The sequence below is a fragment of the Takifugu rubripes genome, chromosome 3 (assembly GCF_901000725.2).
Source record: "Takifugu rubripes chromosome 3, fTakRub1.2, whole genome shotgun sequence".
Lineage (NCBI taxonomy): Eukaryota > Metazoa > Chordata > Actinopteri > Tetraodontiformes > Tetraodontidae > Takifugu > Takifugu rubripes.
The window spans coordinates 16,752,202-16,768,722 of NC_042287.1; the positions used below are offsets into that span (position 1 = coordinate 16,752,202).

Here is a 16,521-nt window from a genome sequence, read left to right on the forward strand (position 1 = left end):
ATTCTAGTTTTGTGACAATAGCTTCACCACATGACTCTCTGATAAACCAGGCCTCGCTGTGGCCTCCCAGGTCTTCACCCCCTTTCAGAGAGCCAGGTTCAGAAGGCCTCACGAGCCACCACGTAGCTCTGGTAGGGGTGACCCCAGCAGCCTCTCCACCTCTGCCTTGGGCACCACCCAGCACTTGCCTGCGTGGTGTTTTCGAACGCTGTCTTTCAGCGTCTTGTCCTGCAAAGTGACCGGCATGTGCTGGGAGCCCCAGCGCAGCATCCCGCGGGCTGAGGCCGCACGCTGGTGGGCGCCTTCATCCACGGGATCCTCCACCACAGTCACACTGATGTCGGCGTGCTGAAACTGGCCTGCAGACATACAGGACAGCAGCGGCGAGGAGTGAACACCAGTTCTTCCTTCAAACTACGGACAATTACGCAATTATACCTGGCTAAATTACCACATTAACAACACAATATGGGCACAGTCAGTCGATGCTGACCCCTGAGGCCGTACCGAGGAGACCTTGTGTGGAGGCAGACAGTCCTCTTCCATCTGTGATGTAGAAACCAAGGTGAGCCTTCTGCAAGTAGGTGGTTGGTATTCGTGGAAGAGGATCAGAAACTGGACGTCCTTGGCCAACTCAACCCAGCAGCTCCGATGGTTGTCAACGGTAACGGTTACTCCCTGCCTCCTCACTGATCCCTGCTGATTGATGGGAAGGATGTCCCTCCCCTCCCCTTCCACCACCACAGCGTCCAGGGAGCGTGATTGAGATGTCCCCGGGACCGCCTGTGTCTGTAGAAATTGTGAGAAGGTCGAAGTATGTCCGGGAACGTTCCTCCACACCGTTCTTGGGAGGAGCCCCCATTAGGTGGCCGTCCACAATGATCCCTTCGAAGGACAGAAAAACATTTAACAAACTGATCCAAGTCAGGAATGTAGCCCAAGGAACACAGGTGTACCTCTATCAGGGTCCTCCAGCAGTCTGAGAACATCATTGGCTCTTCCATCTACAGTGAAGCACATGTTCTCATGCAGCTTCCCCAACGACACCACAAAATGAGGATCTCCGTCAACTAGAGGAGGCAACAATAACCATCGTCATGTGATTTTAAAAAAGATTCTTGACACGGTGATGTTTGGAAATGAAAACAAAGTAAGTTCTCCACCTGATGAGGAGAAGAGCCGGACCGTGCCCGTTCTGGATAAAGGTTCTGCAAACACAAGAACAGTCCACTTCACTCCCCAGCACTGGAACCAGTGACAGAACTACACAGGTACTGGAAACAACAGAATTCAAATACATACCAAAGGATTCCATGTCCGCAGTGTCATCCCCTGAAAGTGCAAACATTTCCATAAAATCTCAGGAAAATCTAAATTAAAGACCTGAAGGAATGTTTAAAATCCTTAGCCGCAAAGTCAGAGTCTCCCTAAAACTCCTGATCTAGAAAACACATGAAAACTTACAGGTGTCATAGTTGAGGTCGTAGTCATAGTCGTAGGTGGCATCAACATCTGCAAACATCAGGAGTTCAACTCGCATCCAGCTGTTCGTGATGAACAAACATTAATGCGACACTCACCTTCTGCAAGGTCTAAATCTGTGAGGAACAGAAAAACAAACAGGTGAAGAAGAATTCCCGAGTCATGTAACAACCGTCCTTAATTCAAGACAATAAAGGAACTCGGTCACCTTTTCTCTGAATGAACGTCGAGACGTCTAGTGGAGAAATACGGAAAAACAAGTTGGGAATTAAAGACGCTTTAATGAGCGGCGGCTTTTACCAGGAAAAAAGTTCAAGTTCCTTTAAAATTATATATAAATTATATACGTATAGCTTTTATTGGAGCTGCTTTTCCATGATTGAATCAATAAATACTCTAAATACTAAATCTGGAGTGTGAAACCTACCCAGAATGCCGGCTGCCTCCCACAGGTTTGGCTCATCTGTTACACCGGGCATGGGGGCAAAGGTCGCCGTCACAAAAGAGGCAACGCCTGGGGCCAATTCTAAGTGTGTATCATTGTGCTCCGTGGCTGGAACTGGAGCTGGGGTGGGAAGGGCGGGTGAAGATGGGAGCGCTGGTGGAGCTACAACAGTTTCAGGCTGTGGAAGCTCTGGAGCAGATGTGACGCTGTTGTCAACCTGTGGTGCTGCTGTTGACCCCACCGGACCCAGCTGTGGGGTAAGGGGTCGCCCATACTGGGTGACGGTGTCGGTTCTGGCTGTATTGAGTGAAGGTGAGGTGAAGGGGGCTGTTAAGGGGGGCGAGGGAGAGGTTGTTTTCAAGGCAGTGGAGAGTTTTCCTGGGGCTGGAGCCGATGCTGTTTTTAGAGAATTAATCAGGGAGGTGGGAATCTTACCTCCAGCAGGAGGGGGGGCAGTTTTGGAATGCTGGGTGGTGCCTGGCTTTTTACCACCGAATGGTGCTGGGGGGCTTTTAACAGAACTGGGACTTGAGGTTGTTGTGGTTCTTCTGGGAGGTGGAACGGCTGCTTTTGTTTTAGTTGGCGGTGCCCGAGGAGGATCGGGCTTCCCTTTGGGCGGCGAGCCGGGTTTCTTTCCAACACCAACAGCAGATGCTTTGGTGGTAGCGGTAGTTGTTGCAGTCGTGGTTATCGTGGCTGCGGCGGCGGTGGTGGCAGAGTCAACTTCATCCAGTTCTGGTTGAACCACAACCAAAGAAGTAACCGGGGTCACAAAGTTATATCTGAGTGAGAGGTTAGTGGCTTTGTCCACCAGGAGCCTCTGAGTTGCCGGGTCAGTCGTGTTCAGTTTGGCCTGGAGCAGCTCTTTGATGGTAAAATAGGCCCAGAGACGATGCACAACGTTTGGGATTCCTTCTAGGTTGGCTAAACAGTCCAAAGAATCAACGCTCCCATTGCCTTCAGTCTGGGAAGTCAACACACGGTTCTCCATCTTGACTCGCTGCCTGGAGTCCGTGGCAGACATTGAAATCTTTAAATCTTTCACGCCGGGTTTGACCTTCCCAGCCACCACCAGCTCAGAACCTTGGAAGTAGTTTGGGAAGAGGGAGCGAGTGACGTCAAAAGCCTGATCATCCAGATATGACAGCTGGACGTCAGACAACAAAGGACTTGCTACTTCGTCGTCATAGAAGCCCTTCAGCTGCAAAGCAGCGTCCGCATCCTCGTACACCATCCGAGCAACGCCCCGGTTATCCAGAGCCAGCCGTTTCAGGAGCAGGAAGTCTGCATCGTCCCCAAAGGCGAGGCCGAACAGAGAGGCTGAGCCCAAAGCCTTCCTGGCGTTAGTCAGGATGGTGTCACCAGCTGTTTCCCCAATGGTTGCCTCCCCATCAGTGAGGAAAATTACCAGAGGAACACGGTGGGACGCGAGGTGTCTGGAGGAGGACGGAGGGTTGATGAGCTGGGCAGCTGAGAGTAGAGCTGCATTGATATTGGTCCCTGATGGGGAAGAAAGGGGAAACTGATACAATGGCTCAAAATATGTTCTCCCCCAACGCCCATGAACAGAGACGCAGTCATGCAGGTTGTGTTCCGTCATTGAACTCACATCCTTCTGCAATAATCCTCCTCACAAACTCTTTGGCGTCTCGCACGTTCTGTCTGGTTGCTCTCACCGTTCGCCCTCTCTTCCAAGTGTGTACTTGGTCTGAGAAGGTGATAATGTTGAAGTGGTCTCCCTCTCTGAGGTCAGCAAGAATGGTGCTCATGGCCTGTTTGGTCTACTGACAGGAAGGATTAGGACGAGTGCCAGACGTCACTCTGTGTTGCAGAATGTAGCAGATGCAAAACTAAAGCCGGTCAAATCCCGTTCTACATTACCTGTTTGATCTTAGTCCCTATCATTGAGCCGCTGACATCAATGACAAATATGACGTCTTTGGGTACCACGGGGAGCCCTTTTGGTGCAAAATAATGGACAAAATATCCATCGTGCACCTGAAAGCAGACCAAAATACAAGGTGGCTGTTTCGTAATTCACCTTTACAGCCGTTCTTTCTTTAAAAAAGGCTTGTTCTCACCTGAACTTCGCCCATGAGGTCTCTGAGTGCCACATCATACTGGATCATGAAGTCAGCATGGACACCTTTAGGGGAGACGCTGCTCTGCTGCTGCAGAGACGGACTGTAGTGAACCCGAGCGCAGCAGGGGTTCTGCTCAACCCGAGTGGAGGCCGGGGCTTCTGTGTCACCTGCAGGAAAGGTGCACGGGAGTGCGACAGCAGTGATGGGAGCCAATTATGACATCTTAAACTACAGTCATTGCTGGAGTTTTACCTTGAGCAGTGCTGGACAGGAGGCGGCTTGTTTTGAGAGGAAGCACTTTGACGAAACTAAGGCCCGTCTGTTCTGTTATACTGACATCTAATGTAAGGTTCTGCACAAGCTGCCCAGGCCTCAGACCCAGACTGAGCTCATAACGGCCCAGTCGTCGTGGTAACAGCTCCTCGTAGGTCAGGCAGAACAACATCTGAGCTCCGGCGGGGACGCTCACAGCAACACGGAACTTTTCCGTCTCCCTCTCTCTGGAAGACAACAGAACCTGGTGAAAGCTCCTCGTCAGAGCTCTGAATGCAGGAGAACACGTGCAAAACTGGAATCATTCTTCATGCAAAACGCTTGTAGGAAAGCCTTTTGCTAACTTCGTAGCCACAAGGCCAGCTGCTCGTCCTCGCTTCTTCGCAGCATCATAAATCTTCCTGGCAGCAGCTCTTTCCTTCACCTGAGCCACATACACCTTAGAACCGGAGGTACTGGTGGGGAAAAGAGGAGAAATAGTTATTTGTCTTCTTTGTTTTAAAAGCAGTCACAGAGTGCAAATGTTTATTTGCACGTGCTGCTTATGGCTATGTGGTGGTAGTAGGTAAAAATAGGGGTAATAGGGGTCATTAGCAGGTTGGGTGGGGAAGAAAAAGAGCAATTTCCCTTGAAAAACAGCGCAAATGGAGAGAGATCACACAGCCCGGTGACGCCCGGGGAGTGCCACGGCAGGCTACACCCGGCAAAATCCCAACCAAAACCGTGGCTCAAAAGCAGGATCCAGCTCACACAGAGCATTTCGTGAGCTTCAGTGACCACTGATGCCATGTGACAAGGTGCAAAATTCAGGTCAAGTCCATTGAACAAATATGTCTGCAGAGAAAAAAACCCATCAAGGGCCGGCTAACATAAACATGCAGGCTTGAAACGGCTCTTGTTTAAGGGACAGAGCAGGAAAACACGAGGATCGGAGCGGAAAAATGGAGGCGCTTGTATTTGAAGGCGCGGTGAGGAGGGGGTGCAGGAATGACCGGAGCACAGAACACACAGTTCTCAGTTTCAAAATGCCAAAGAAGTAATGCAACACATTAGCCGCAACCTTTCCCCTGAAAACAAGAGCAGTGTGAGCACTTATGCTTCTGAAACATGTGTAACCTCCTAACTAACACTTCCATATGAAAAAGTGTGTGTGTGTGTGTGTGTGTGTGTGTGTGTGTGTGTGTGTGTGTGTGTGTGTGTGGTTTCGAAACTGGCAGGGTGCCAGGGTAAACTGCCATTTTCTCTATTAACTTTCTGACTTCCATTCACAAAGCCAGTATTCATCAGGTTGCGGGTTCTCCCTCCTCCTGACCTGCTTCACTTAGCAAATCCTGCTCAAGGGTCAGTGTTTGACGTGCAATGTTGACTTGTTTGTTTTGCTTATATTTAGCAGTTTAAAGAAAAGCCAACTTCGTGTCCCATCTGGGCCAAACCTGGACCAGAATCTTTCTAAAATGCCTTTAAAGTTTTATTTAACGTCTATAACTGACACCAACACATCGTTCCTTATGTCACATACATCTTTTAGAAGAACATCCCTGAAAGGTCAGTCTGTTGGTGAAGCTCTTCAGGAAGCTGCTGCAGCCTCACAGTCTGCAGACCTGAACCTTTAGCTCGTCCCTGGCTTTCATGGACCGGGCCAGAGGTCATCAGACGTGACCTTTTGCAGGTCGTTAATGTCACCTTGGTCAAGGTGTGAATGGATGTTGAATCATCTGGGCCGACCTCTCAGGAGATGCAGGCATCAGATCCTTGCTGTCTGAGATCAGAAGGTCAGAAGGAACATTGCCCAGTAAACGTTTCCTCTAGAGGTGCCCTCATCATGAAAGGAAGCTCATTAACTTCTGTCTAATGGGAGGACGTGTTTGTCCACTGCTTCTCCACCCGACCGTTCATGACGGACATGATGGTCCATTTTGTTGAGAAATAAAGTGTATGTTGGGAACATGGGGGACAGAATAGGTCTGACTCACATGGTGAAGTTGGAGATGAAAGCTGTGGAGGGCAGATCCACCTCAAAAGCAGCTTCTTTGGTGACGGAGAGCTGGTTCCACACTGAACTCTGGACGGTGGTCACGGCGTAGCGGGACACCACCGAACACCTCACGTGGTAGTCGGTCACCTTCAGCTAGTGAGAGTTTCAAATGGACACGTGATATCAGAGCTGGAGGCGAATTCTGAGGTCTGATTAGAGCGGCGGCGTCACGGAGCTTCCTGGTAGACAAACCTCTCCAAGGTTATCTATCTGTATCTACCCGTGAGCAGCTTTTAACAGAGGACACATCCAGGCGAGCATCGTCGGTGGCTGAGCTGCCCACCTTTGAATTCTAGTTTTATTTTTACGCATTTTTTGGCAGTGAAGCCTTCCTATGAGGGAACCCTCTGGTTTGTGACCACTCCACAGATGTTGCGTCTGATGCTGTCAAATGCTGCTCATGAAGTCCAGAAGCAACATTTCGGACAGTTTCAATGACAGCAAACACTCAAACTCACCGCTGGTTTTGTTGCTTTGCTCTCACGTTTGATCCTCTGGAACAGAAACGAGACATGAGGGCAACAAGACATTCCCTTATAGATAAGTATAGGGTACAGTATAGCTTCACACATACAGTAAGTAGATAGAACATTGTCCTCAGTGACGTCAGTGAGATCTTAATGTGATCTCTTTCCTTTTCCAACACCATTTATTCGTGCTACACCTCTATTTTCTTCCCCATTCTGCCGAGCTGAGGGTCGGTCAAGCTGTTGCCTAAAAGGTCCAATGAATCAAAGTCATTCATGGAGGGAGGGGAAGTGAGACTAGAAACAAATGCTTCCAGTGTAGCTGAGCCTCACAAGTGCTATTTTGCTGTCAGGAGTTGAAGCCCTGCTTTAGGAAAAATATCAATAACAGTAAATCGAAATCTACGTTCTTGCTTGTTGTTCTGGGGACTTGTTGCTGAAGTTCCTCTTTTTCTAAAATTCTTTTCTTATCAATTTTACACATTCATACATTAAAAGTTCCTGATGCAAGACTGAACTACACAGTTTAGTTTGGGACAGGAAGAAAGGAAAAGAACATCTTAGCATAATTCCTAATTAACGAATCCCAGCCGAAGGTAAAGGGAAAAGAAAAAACGTACCTGCAGCAGATTATTACTGTTGAGCTTCGCTTTGTAGTTGCTGCCAAATCCCTCTCGTACACAACAAGTGAAGACAACTACAATCCAGAGAGCTTTGAGGTTCATCATGTCTGTGATACCGGAATAACGGCAACAGCAATAACAATAATAGCACTTTTAATTCCAAGGTGAAGTCAGCTGGTGGAAGGACTGATGGCAGCAGCAGCTCAAAATCTCACATTTTCCGTGCGTGATTTGTCTCCCGCTGCCTCAGCTCCCCTCCGAGTCCCTCCAGGTCCAGAAATATGTGAGGATTGTGAGTGGAGACGCAAACGTGAGAGTCAAACTCAGCCTGGAAGTTGCGTGCGCTCCGTGGATTTGCAGAGGGCAGCTCCCAGCGTGCGCTCACGCACAGCTGCTGCACCAGAAACGAGGGGTTTGTTAACCCCTGCTGGGCTTTACCCCCTCACCCCCCCAATCTTTGAGAGTGTTCAGAGAAGGTCTATTTGTCCCTAAATTTGAGTTTAGATCATGTTTGACCCATTATTGTCTAAACGAACCAGAACCTTTAGAGTTCAGCTGTCTTTCCTCATCAAATCTTGCGAATGAGACGTGTTGGGGGACTTATTTTACACACAGTGTGTCTCTATTGCTGTTGTCCCCCTCTCAGGTTGGACCACATCTGTGTCCCATTGTTTTGTTTATTAGGTGCTGTCCATGGTTCTGATCCACACCTCCGTTATCTGCACATGAGGATTCAACTGCGGCTTCCTAAAGATTCTACTCTATGAGAAGCATCAGTTTTCAGGGTTATGAGGTCACCACTGAGTCTCCGACTGACCTGAAGGGTTTTTGGAATAACTGGAGAAAATCCGCATCGGCAACTTTTTCTGTATTTGGTTTGCTCTGCTGTTTTACAATAAGATCAAAAAAAGAGAAAATATTCTGAAGAAATTTCTGTTTAAAATCAGGAGTTAAATACATTACATTTTCATCACTTGCACAAACATTACTTTAGAAAATCTCAGCTCTTCATCTTACAACACATTTTCTCAGCTTTAACACACATTTATGCTCTAAATCTGTGTAAACAATGTGCAGAATTCTGAGTAAAACAGCTGTAGTCAGATAAGACACAGGAATATTTCACACGCACATGTTAAAAACAGTCTCCTGCAGTTTCACCTTTACGCCGCTGCTGTTTTCACCTCCATCACATTTCACTGCTGCGCCTGTCTGCATGTAGAAACAGTAATGTAACGATGGTCATCACTCAGATGTGCTCCGGAACCGTCTGGAGGGCGTCTTCAGGGTTTCTATTTATGTCAACATTCTGCAAGGACAAGAAAATAAAGGGCAAAAGCCCTTTTCAGCCACAAGCATCCTGCAATACTAATGCAGAGTCATTCTGGGCACGTTTGCACTGTCCAGTGTTGATAAAATTAGGTGTAATTTTTAAAATGCATGAAGAGACAAATGAAGCAGGTCATGGATGTAAAGGTATAATAAATTCTAATTAGTTAGAACTTCGAGCTCTATTGAACTTTAAAACGGATTTTTAAATATGGGTTTATGTCGCCACCTGCTGGCTATATAGTAATTACATAAAAGATGCCACATTAATATGGATTTATGTCGCCACCTGCTGGCATATATAGTAATTACACAAAAGCTGCCACATTCCGCCCTTTGAATGTGAGAATCTATTCTATTACTGACCCCACCTGTGTCAGATAAAGTTGTTTCATTTTCTAATTTAACCTCAATGGTCAACACTCTGAGTCAACAATTCAATAATATGACCTTTAAGAGCTGGCTGATAGTTACAAAGTTCCTGTGGAAACGTACCACTGGCTTTTCTCTGTGTGTGTTCACGGCTTCAATATTGAGGAAAAATGGCTCAACCTTACAGCCTGCATTTGAGGAGAGAGAAACACACTTAAAGAAATGGAAAATTATAGGCTACATTTCTTATTACAACTATTAAATCTACCATATGCCACCGGTGTTAGTTTGAGCACTGTGTGAAGGGGGCACCGCAGGTAAGGCAGCTCATCTGTGGAGGTGAACGGTTATTGTTATTAACATGAAACCACACGTGTCAAAGGTTTGGAGGCAGATTCTCTGTACCTGCAGGCTTGTCCAGGAAGTAGGCCAGCAGGCAGCGCATGATAGCCTGGTGGCAGATAACCAGCACGTTTTCCTGCCTTTCCAGCTCCATGATCACTGGCTCCAGACGATGGACGAGGTCCTCATAAGACTGAACAGAGGTGAGACGATCATTCAGACACTCTGTCAGGTTGCATCCAGAATGACGAAGGTCTGTTTTGTTCTAATCCTGATGTTGTTTATAGGTGCTTTCAGCCTTTACCTGAACTCAAACTGGACAGTGTTTCATGCCTTCTTACCTCCCCTTTGGGGTAACGGTAACGATACTTGTCCTGGTCTCTCAGTGCAAACTCTTCTGGGAAGTTCTCCTGAATCTCCTCGTAGGTCAGTTCTTCACAAACGCCCTAAATTTGACGACACAGTAGAAGAAAAGCTCTGCCGGGTAACCATGAAAGTTCAGATGAAGGCTAGAACTATCAGAAACCCACAGCATCGATCTCATTGAGGGCCTTCCACTGTTCGTACTGAACTCCCAGAGACTGTGCAGTTTGGATGGTCCTCTTCATGTGGCTCGTCCACACCTTCAGGTCACGGATGTTCTGACCTTGGATGAAGGTCGCCAAGGCATTTGCATACTGGCAGAACAGTTGAAAAGAAACGAAAACTGCTTTTAAATGATTCAATTGGGAGATTAAATGGTTGCAGGACATGTGTGCATACGTGTGTGTGAGAGCGTGTGTGTGTGTGTGTGTGTGTGCACCTTCTGTCCACGAGGCGAGAGGCCCGAGTCTCCACCAATGCGGCCCAACAGGTTGAGCTCGCTCTCTCCGTGGCGGCTCAGGTAGATGGACCTGGCGGTGACGTGGATGTTCATGAGGTAGTAAACGATCCTGCTTTGAATGTGGTCCTGCACTCGGTTCACCAGGTATCTGCTGCCCACATTGAAGATCTTGATGTAGGAGAGCTTCCTGTCATGACAATATTAGGAAAAGGGTCATAAGTGGAATGCCCCTATAATAAGGCCTGTATATTTCCAGGACGGTGTTGGTGCTACCTGTCTCTCTCATCATCTATAGGCATGTAGCTGGATTTATAGCACTCGATCCGCTGGATGAAATCCTCCATGGCCTCCTCAACGTCGCGATCTGCGTAATCCGGACTCCCAGATTTAACTTGCTGGGGAAAAAATGCACAACTGGGCCATAAATTCCAGGTAATTAGAGGCTTATAAGCGTCCTGCTGCGATGCTCCTCACCCTGATGTTCTCTGCGATGATTTCCGGGTCATCACAGATTGATTCCACAAAGAAAACCTGCACACAAGCAGTCGTTTAAACAGAGATCTGGTGCGCGTTTGAGATCCCGATTGAAGGAATTGGCCAGAACATTCCCGAGGTTGCTCACTTTGTAGCCCCTCTCTTTTGCAAAGGTGAGGATGATTGTCCGCCTCTCTCGGGTGGTGTTGGTAGCATCGAACACCTGCAGGAGACGGACAGAGGTGATGGGACGGGTTCTACCCTGGTGACTGTTGAACATGGCCAGATCAGCAGGAATCCTGGATGTCTGTTTACTCACAGCCACTTGTCCCTGCTCCTTGGTGAAGTAGGCGGCGACGTCTTTGAGGGCGGCAGCTGCACAGGCCCTGAGGGAGAGGTGACACTGTCTGACCTCCAAACACAGCAGATATTTTAATCACATTTCCGTCTGGGGCTCTAATGCCGCCAGGACTAGTTACAGGTTCCTGGGCGGGTTCTTGTCTTACTTGCGGATCCTCATGGCCCCCTCGTTATCAGGTTTAAAGAACTCAAAGTTCTCGTAGATCTTGACGGCCTCCCGGCGGTACTGGCCCACGTTGAACACTGTTTGGATATGAGCAACAAAAGCTTAATTCAAGCTTTTCCTCTGACAAGGACACACTGGAGCTGCAGGAACTGACTTTTTGTGGGCACGCCGATCCAGTTCAGGTAACGGGTGAGCTTCTTGGAGATGTAGGTCTTCCCTCGGGCTGGCAGGCCCACCATCACAATCATCGTGGGAGAGTTACAGAACTGAGGAACTGATGCTGAGACAAACACAGGAGCACAAACACGCTTACTGTTGACACGCAGCTGGAAAAATGTGGATTTTAGGGATGAATATGTTATCTTTAGCTCTTCAGGGACACATGCTGGGTCACTTAATCTCTCCTAAGAGTGACACAATGAGCACAGAGACCCAGATCAAGTATCGGACACGGAGCGAAGAGTCAGTGGTGGATGCAAGGTTTCATGTTCTGAACGGAAATATGTTGAAGCGTTGAACACGCAGAGACCAGAAATCAAACAGAAACACTTGAACTAGATCTCCTTAGTCCTCATTCAGCCTGGTGTTCTGCACCATATGGCTGAGGGAACACGCCCTCCTAATCTGTCTGTGTCTGAACTCTTCCCTGAGAGAAGGTTCAAGTTAACGCTGCACATTCTCCCCACGACGCTACGCTTGATATGCAGTCTGCTGCATCAGAACTCGTGAAAGGATCCCAAACCGGTACTGTAGTGCACACCGGAACCACAGTGGCTTTTGCTTCTGTTCAGTGAGAGCTGACGCATGCGAGTCTGGGATCGATCATCAAAAGAAATGAATGGTCACATATTCTAAGCTTCAGTGACCATTTTTTTTTTTAAATTGCTAATTTCTTACCCAAGCCATGGTGACTCAGTGGTTGCATGTTTCTCTGTCTGAGGGGGTCACGAATAGCCAGTCATTTATAACGCAGACTGCCCAGTCACTCGTCTGTCTGCCTATACAAGGACTGGGACAGTGGTAACCTCCAGGCTGTTCCATCGTGAATGGAGTTCGCTGCGTCAGCAGAATGCTGAAAGGACCACGTCAGACGCAGCACAGAGAGCCTGGCGTGTCTCCTCTGGCTGTCGTCCACGGCTGACTCGCCTGTCTCTCAGACACCGACTGAAACAAACGCTACAGCGTCTAGCTACGGACAGCGGGACAGAGTGGTCCCCGTCTGTGCTGCACTTACATCCTCTCCTGCAGTTCAAGTTGCAGCCCATCCATGGCACCCAGATCTTGAGCAGCGGGTCTGGGTGAGGCATTTCTGGTCTATGGATGTGTTGACGGTGAGAGCCATGAGCCCTTAGATGCCAGAGCGAGCTCTACTGCACTGATTAGCTGCTGCTGCTCAGCTGACTGGTTGCCAAGGACCTGCAAACATGAGCCGGAAGGAGGATGTTCTGCCTCTCCATCTGTTTATTGGGTTATCAGGCCTGAATGCAGCTACCAGAATCACTACGGTGACATCAAATAACATCCAAATCCACCTTGTGCACGTGTGGTGCAACAGCTGTTGCCCCGAGTCGCTGGATCACGTGATCTTCTTCTTTTCTTTTTTTTTTTAAAACCGACCATGTGTTTACCCTTTCGTTCCACTAGATGGCAGAAAAACCCGGATCTTTTGGTATATAGAGATACCACAGAGGCAGCTCTTTTAGCAGTGCATGAGAATCCAATACAGGCATATTTAACTGATTATTATATGTGATTTTTTTTTAATTGCCCTACAATCACCCTGAAATGGCTACTTTGTTTTTGCTTTATTTTCTTATGTCCTTATCTGCTTGTTCCCAGGTTGGAATCATGCAGGCAGCAGCCACATTCTACCAGAGCCTTTTGGCGACTGCAAAGGTTGGCTAAAGATCCATGTCTGTGTTTTGGGCAGGCCTGGGGAAGAGCACGCTAGCACACAATGGTGTTTTGTTGTGCATTCTTATCGTCTACTTTCACTTGATAGACTGTGCTCACTTGTTTAAATAATGGATAAACAGATTTTAAACTGTAAATATGATTTTCAGTGTAATCTTGTGCAGGAGTAGCATGTAGAAATAAGAATAAAAGAACGTTCCACTGTGTTCAACTGCTCATCAGTTGGATCACTCGGCCTCTCAGAATCTCCAGAGATTCGTCATTATTTTAGAAACCTGCACTTGTGCAGCTGCGACACTCAACAAGGCAGTTTTGTTTTTTGGCATCAGAAGACGTTGAGTTATTTCTGCCCTCATCTCTGTGTGTGGCATTAGAAGAACCTTTGCTGCGTGGTTGCTCAGGCATGCTTTGTTGGTCTCACCTGCACTGTCCACACCTGCGGAGTCTCACCGCTCCAGCTGAGGAAGCTCCATGTTATACTCCAGTGAGGTAGCCAGCAACACAGCGCTGGAGACTGTGGCCAGTGAAAACAAGTAATGCTCTTTTAAAGAAACTACACCCCCACTAAAGAGCTCTTGACTGCCCACCACACTCAGCTCCTATCTTTTCATGACACATGGACATATGATAGTACCACACAGGGCTTGTCCTTACTGTGTGCCAGGGCCAGAGTTCACAACTTACACAGCAGCACTCAGAGGGCGTGTGCAAGTGCAAAGGGTCATTAGACAACTGCTTGCTGTCGCACATTTGGACATGATGGTATATAACATGAAATTATAAGATATGACAGGATTTATGTGGGGATTGATCACTGCTGGGTTGCAGATTTGGGAATGCGTGCCACATGATGAATGTGTTGTTCGCATGTGTCATTTTATGTATTGACAAGTTCACGCATTATAAAATCCATAGGTAGTGTCTTACTCCTTTCTCCTGCAGTAAAATCTGCTACTGGACTGGTCAGCGGAGCCAGACCCAGTAACAGACCAGTAACACAACCAGTCATCCGGAAATGGGGATTCAAAGTAAATCCGAGTTCTGGGTGGAGAGTCTGTCTTCATTAACAGGCACTTGCCACTAGAGGGGCAGCGTGCACTCTGTCGGCTGCTTATATTAATTAGTAATCCAGTTAAAAACGTTAAAACAGTTAAACGTCTTTTGTGTTTCTCACGTATAATTTCTATTTGATGGAACATGTACGGTCACTTTTTAATTTTTTCTTTTTCTTCTTTATGTTTGCTGCCTTTCATGTTCTGCACGTGGACGTGGTCATCAGTCGGTGCTGAAGAGAATTGTGTTGTACCATGTTTCTGTTTTCATTTAGGAGTACTTTAGAATTTAGGAATAGTAGAATCATTAGCAAGTGTAATAAAGATCAGTGACCCTTCTGTGACATGATTGTGGTTTAGACAGTTGTAATCGCAGGAGCCAGTCAGGCTGAAGGTGATAAACAGATATTGTAAAAATGGACAGCATGGTGGTCCTGATAAGCTCATCTGCAGGAAGAAGGTGAACTTTGACCTGGTCATTTGGGAAACAATGGAGAACAAGAACTGTGTCAGCAACCAATGGAACGGGAAGAAGAAGACGAGGTCATCCAGAAGAAAGACTGGATTGGACTGGATTAGCATCAGTAATTTACATATGTGTTTCTATAAAAGACTGGGTCAAGGGATAGTTAGGTTGTCAGACTTCATGCCCTGACAATTGACTCTGTTATTGTAGGGTTATGAACTGGCCCGGAGCTCTGTAATATTTGTATCTTGATTGGTTCTATTTGCCAAATACATTTGGAAATTGGCATTTTCTTCTTGAAGTCTTCATTCAGAGAACACGTGGATCAGCAGTGACACACGAGAGGTATTGCGACCCAACAGTGCAAAGGGTTCACAGGAGACCTTCTACCCACGTCACCAGATAAGTTACACATGAACTTGCTTTTGAGTGAACCTGATAATTTTCACTCCCACTCACGATTGTCCAGGAGAGGAGGAAGAGGGTCCAAGGTGAGGATCAATTTCACACTCATCTGACTGGCATAAGGGGTGTAAATGCTAACAAGGCTCAAATATTATGAACAAAAAACACTTATTCTAAACTAATCATGACATAGAGTAATCATATTAGAATTAGAACATAATGACATTAATTCAGTTATTTTAAGAGCCTGTTTTCCAATGCTAATCAAGATGTAAATTAAAAAAGATGATTTGTAAAATACCAAAACCCATTATTTAAATTCACATTATACAAACATCACAAAATCTTGAAATGCATCATAACTGAGTGCAAAGACAGAAGCAAATTAAACTGAACAGGTTTTTAAAGTATTGCTGCACAACCCTGTTTTGGATCTGAGGAAATCACTGTTGACCGTTTTCCACTGAATTATTTCCTGTTTTTGCTTCATTGTAGTTTCCCAGGAATTCACCATCCTGTTTCCACTGGGAATTTCTTTATTAGCTTTAGTCTGAAATATTTGAGAGACAAAACCTTCATGGAGCCACTCTGTCAGATAGATCTCCACCACGAGACTCAGGAGAAGTTTGAGAACTCAGCATGACTCTGCATTATTAGTGGGAGAAAAGTCCTGTGGACTCTTCAAAGCAGTCAAAGATCAAAGATCCACAGTGTTACAGGCTTGAATATTGATCCTTATTGATTATCCTGATACACAGACCATCTCATGAATGGTTTAAATGGACGAAACTGAGCTTTCAAGTTTTTTATGTCTACACACTCATATTGAGTCAGATTTTTGTCCTACAGAAGTTCTCCAAACTGATTTGTCTGCACCTCTTTTGATTTTTAAAAACATACTTTAAAAATGAAACCTGCCAAGACTGAACACCTTATCTCTGGATTCAGTTTGCCAAACCTTTTCTATTCTGAACACAATCTAAACTTCAAGAAGTGTTGCAGTCAGGGTTAGGACAGGTTTAGTGAGCATTATTGATTTTATCCTATTTGGAGCCTATGATGGCCTATGTGGTGTCATGAGGAACGTTTCCACTGCAGAACTTTGGAGTCATTTTACCAGCCAGGAACACCAAGTCTCTGCTCCAGGGGACCCCTGAAAAACTCCTAGGTGGGGCTTGAGGTTTGCTCGGCGCTGATTGGATGTGGCGCCATGAGAAATCATCTTTTCTTTTCTGGAACTTTCTCAAGTTCTTCTTCGCCTCTTGTTCACGGACACAGAGCTGCAGCAACCACCTCAGCCTCAGCTTCAACCCCAACCCTCAACCCTTCCATGTTCACCTCCTTCCTTCGTTGTTGTTTTCATGGTTGTGTTTTAGTCCAGTTGTTTTTGAAACCCATCCATCCATCCA

At 46.8% G+C, this 16,521-nt stretch overlaps 1 protein-coding gene and 1 pseudogene across 1 annotated transcript; both read right to left on the reverse strand.

The window, feature by feature from the left end:
• Positions 1-108: 108 nt before the first annotated feature.
• On the reverse strand, positions 109-7,454 carry LOC115249113 (inter-alpha-trypsin inhibitor heavy chain H6-like; annotated as a pseudogene).
• An 874-nt stretch (positions 7,455-8,328) lies between these two features.
• Positions 8,329-12,562, reverse strand: LOC115249219 (6-phosphofructo-2-kinase/fructose-2,6-bisphosphatase-like). The gene is made up of 14 exons (XM_029834170.1): positions 12,510-12,562; positions 11,430-11,555; positions 11,256-11,352; positions 11,069-11,135; positions 10,898-10,972; positions 10,750-10,806; positions 10,549-10,670; positions 10,255-10,462; positions 9,983-10,129; positions 9,794-9,898; positions 9,516-9,645; positions 9,379-9,441; positions 9,234-9,298; positions 8,329-8,718 (listed from the first exon to the last, which is right to left on the reverse strand). Exons 1-14 carry the CDS (start codon positions 12,538-12,540, stop codon positions 8,659-8,661), a joined length of 1,353 nt encoding a protein of 450 aa, XP_029690030.1. The 5' UTR covers positions 12,541-12,562; the 3' UTR covers positions 8,329-8,658.
• Between the last annotated feature and the right edge of the window lie 3,959 nt (positions 12,563-16,521).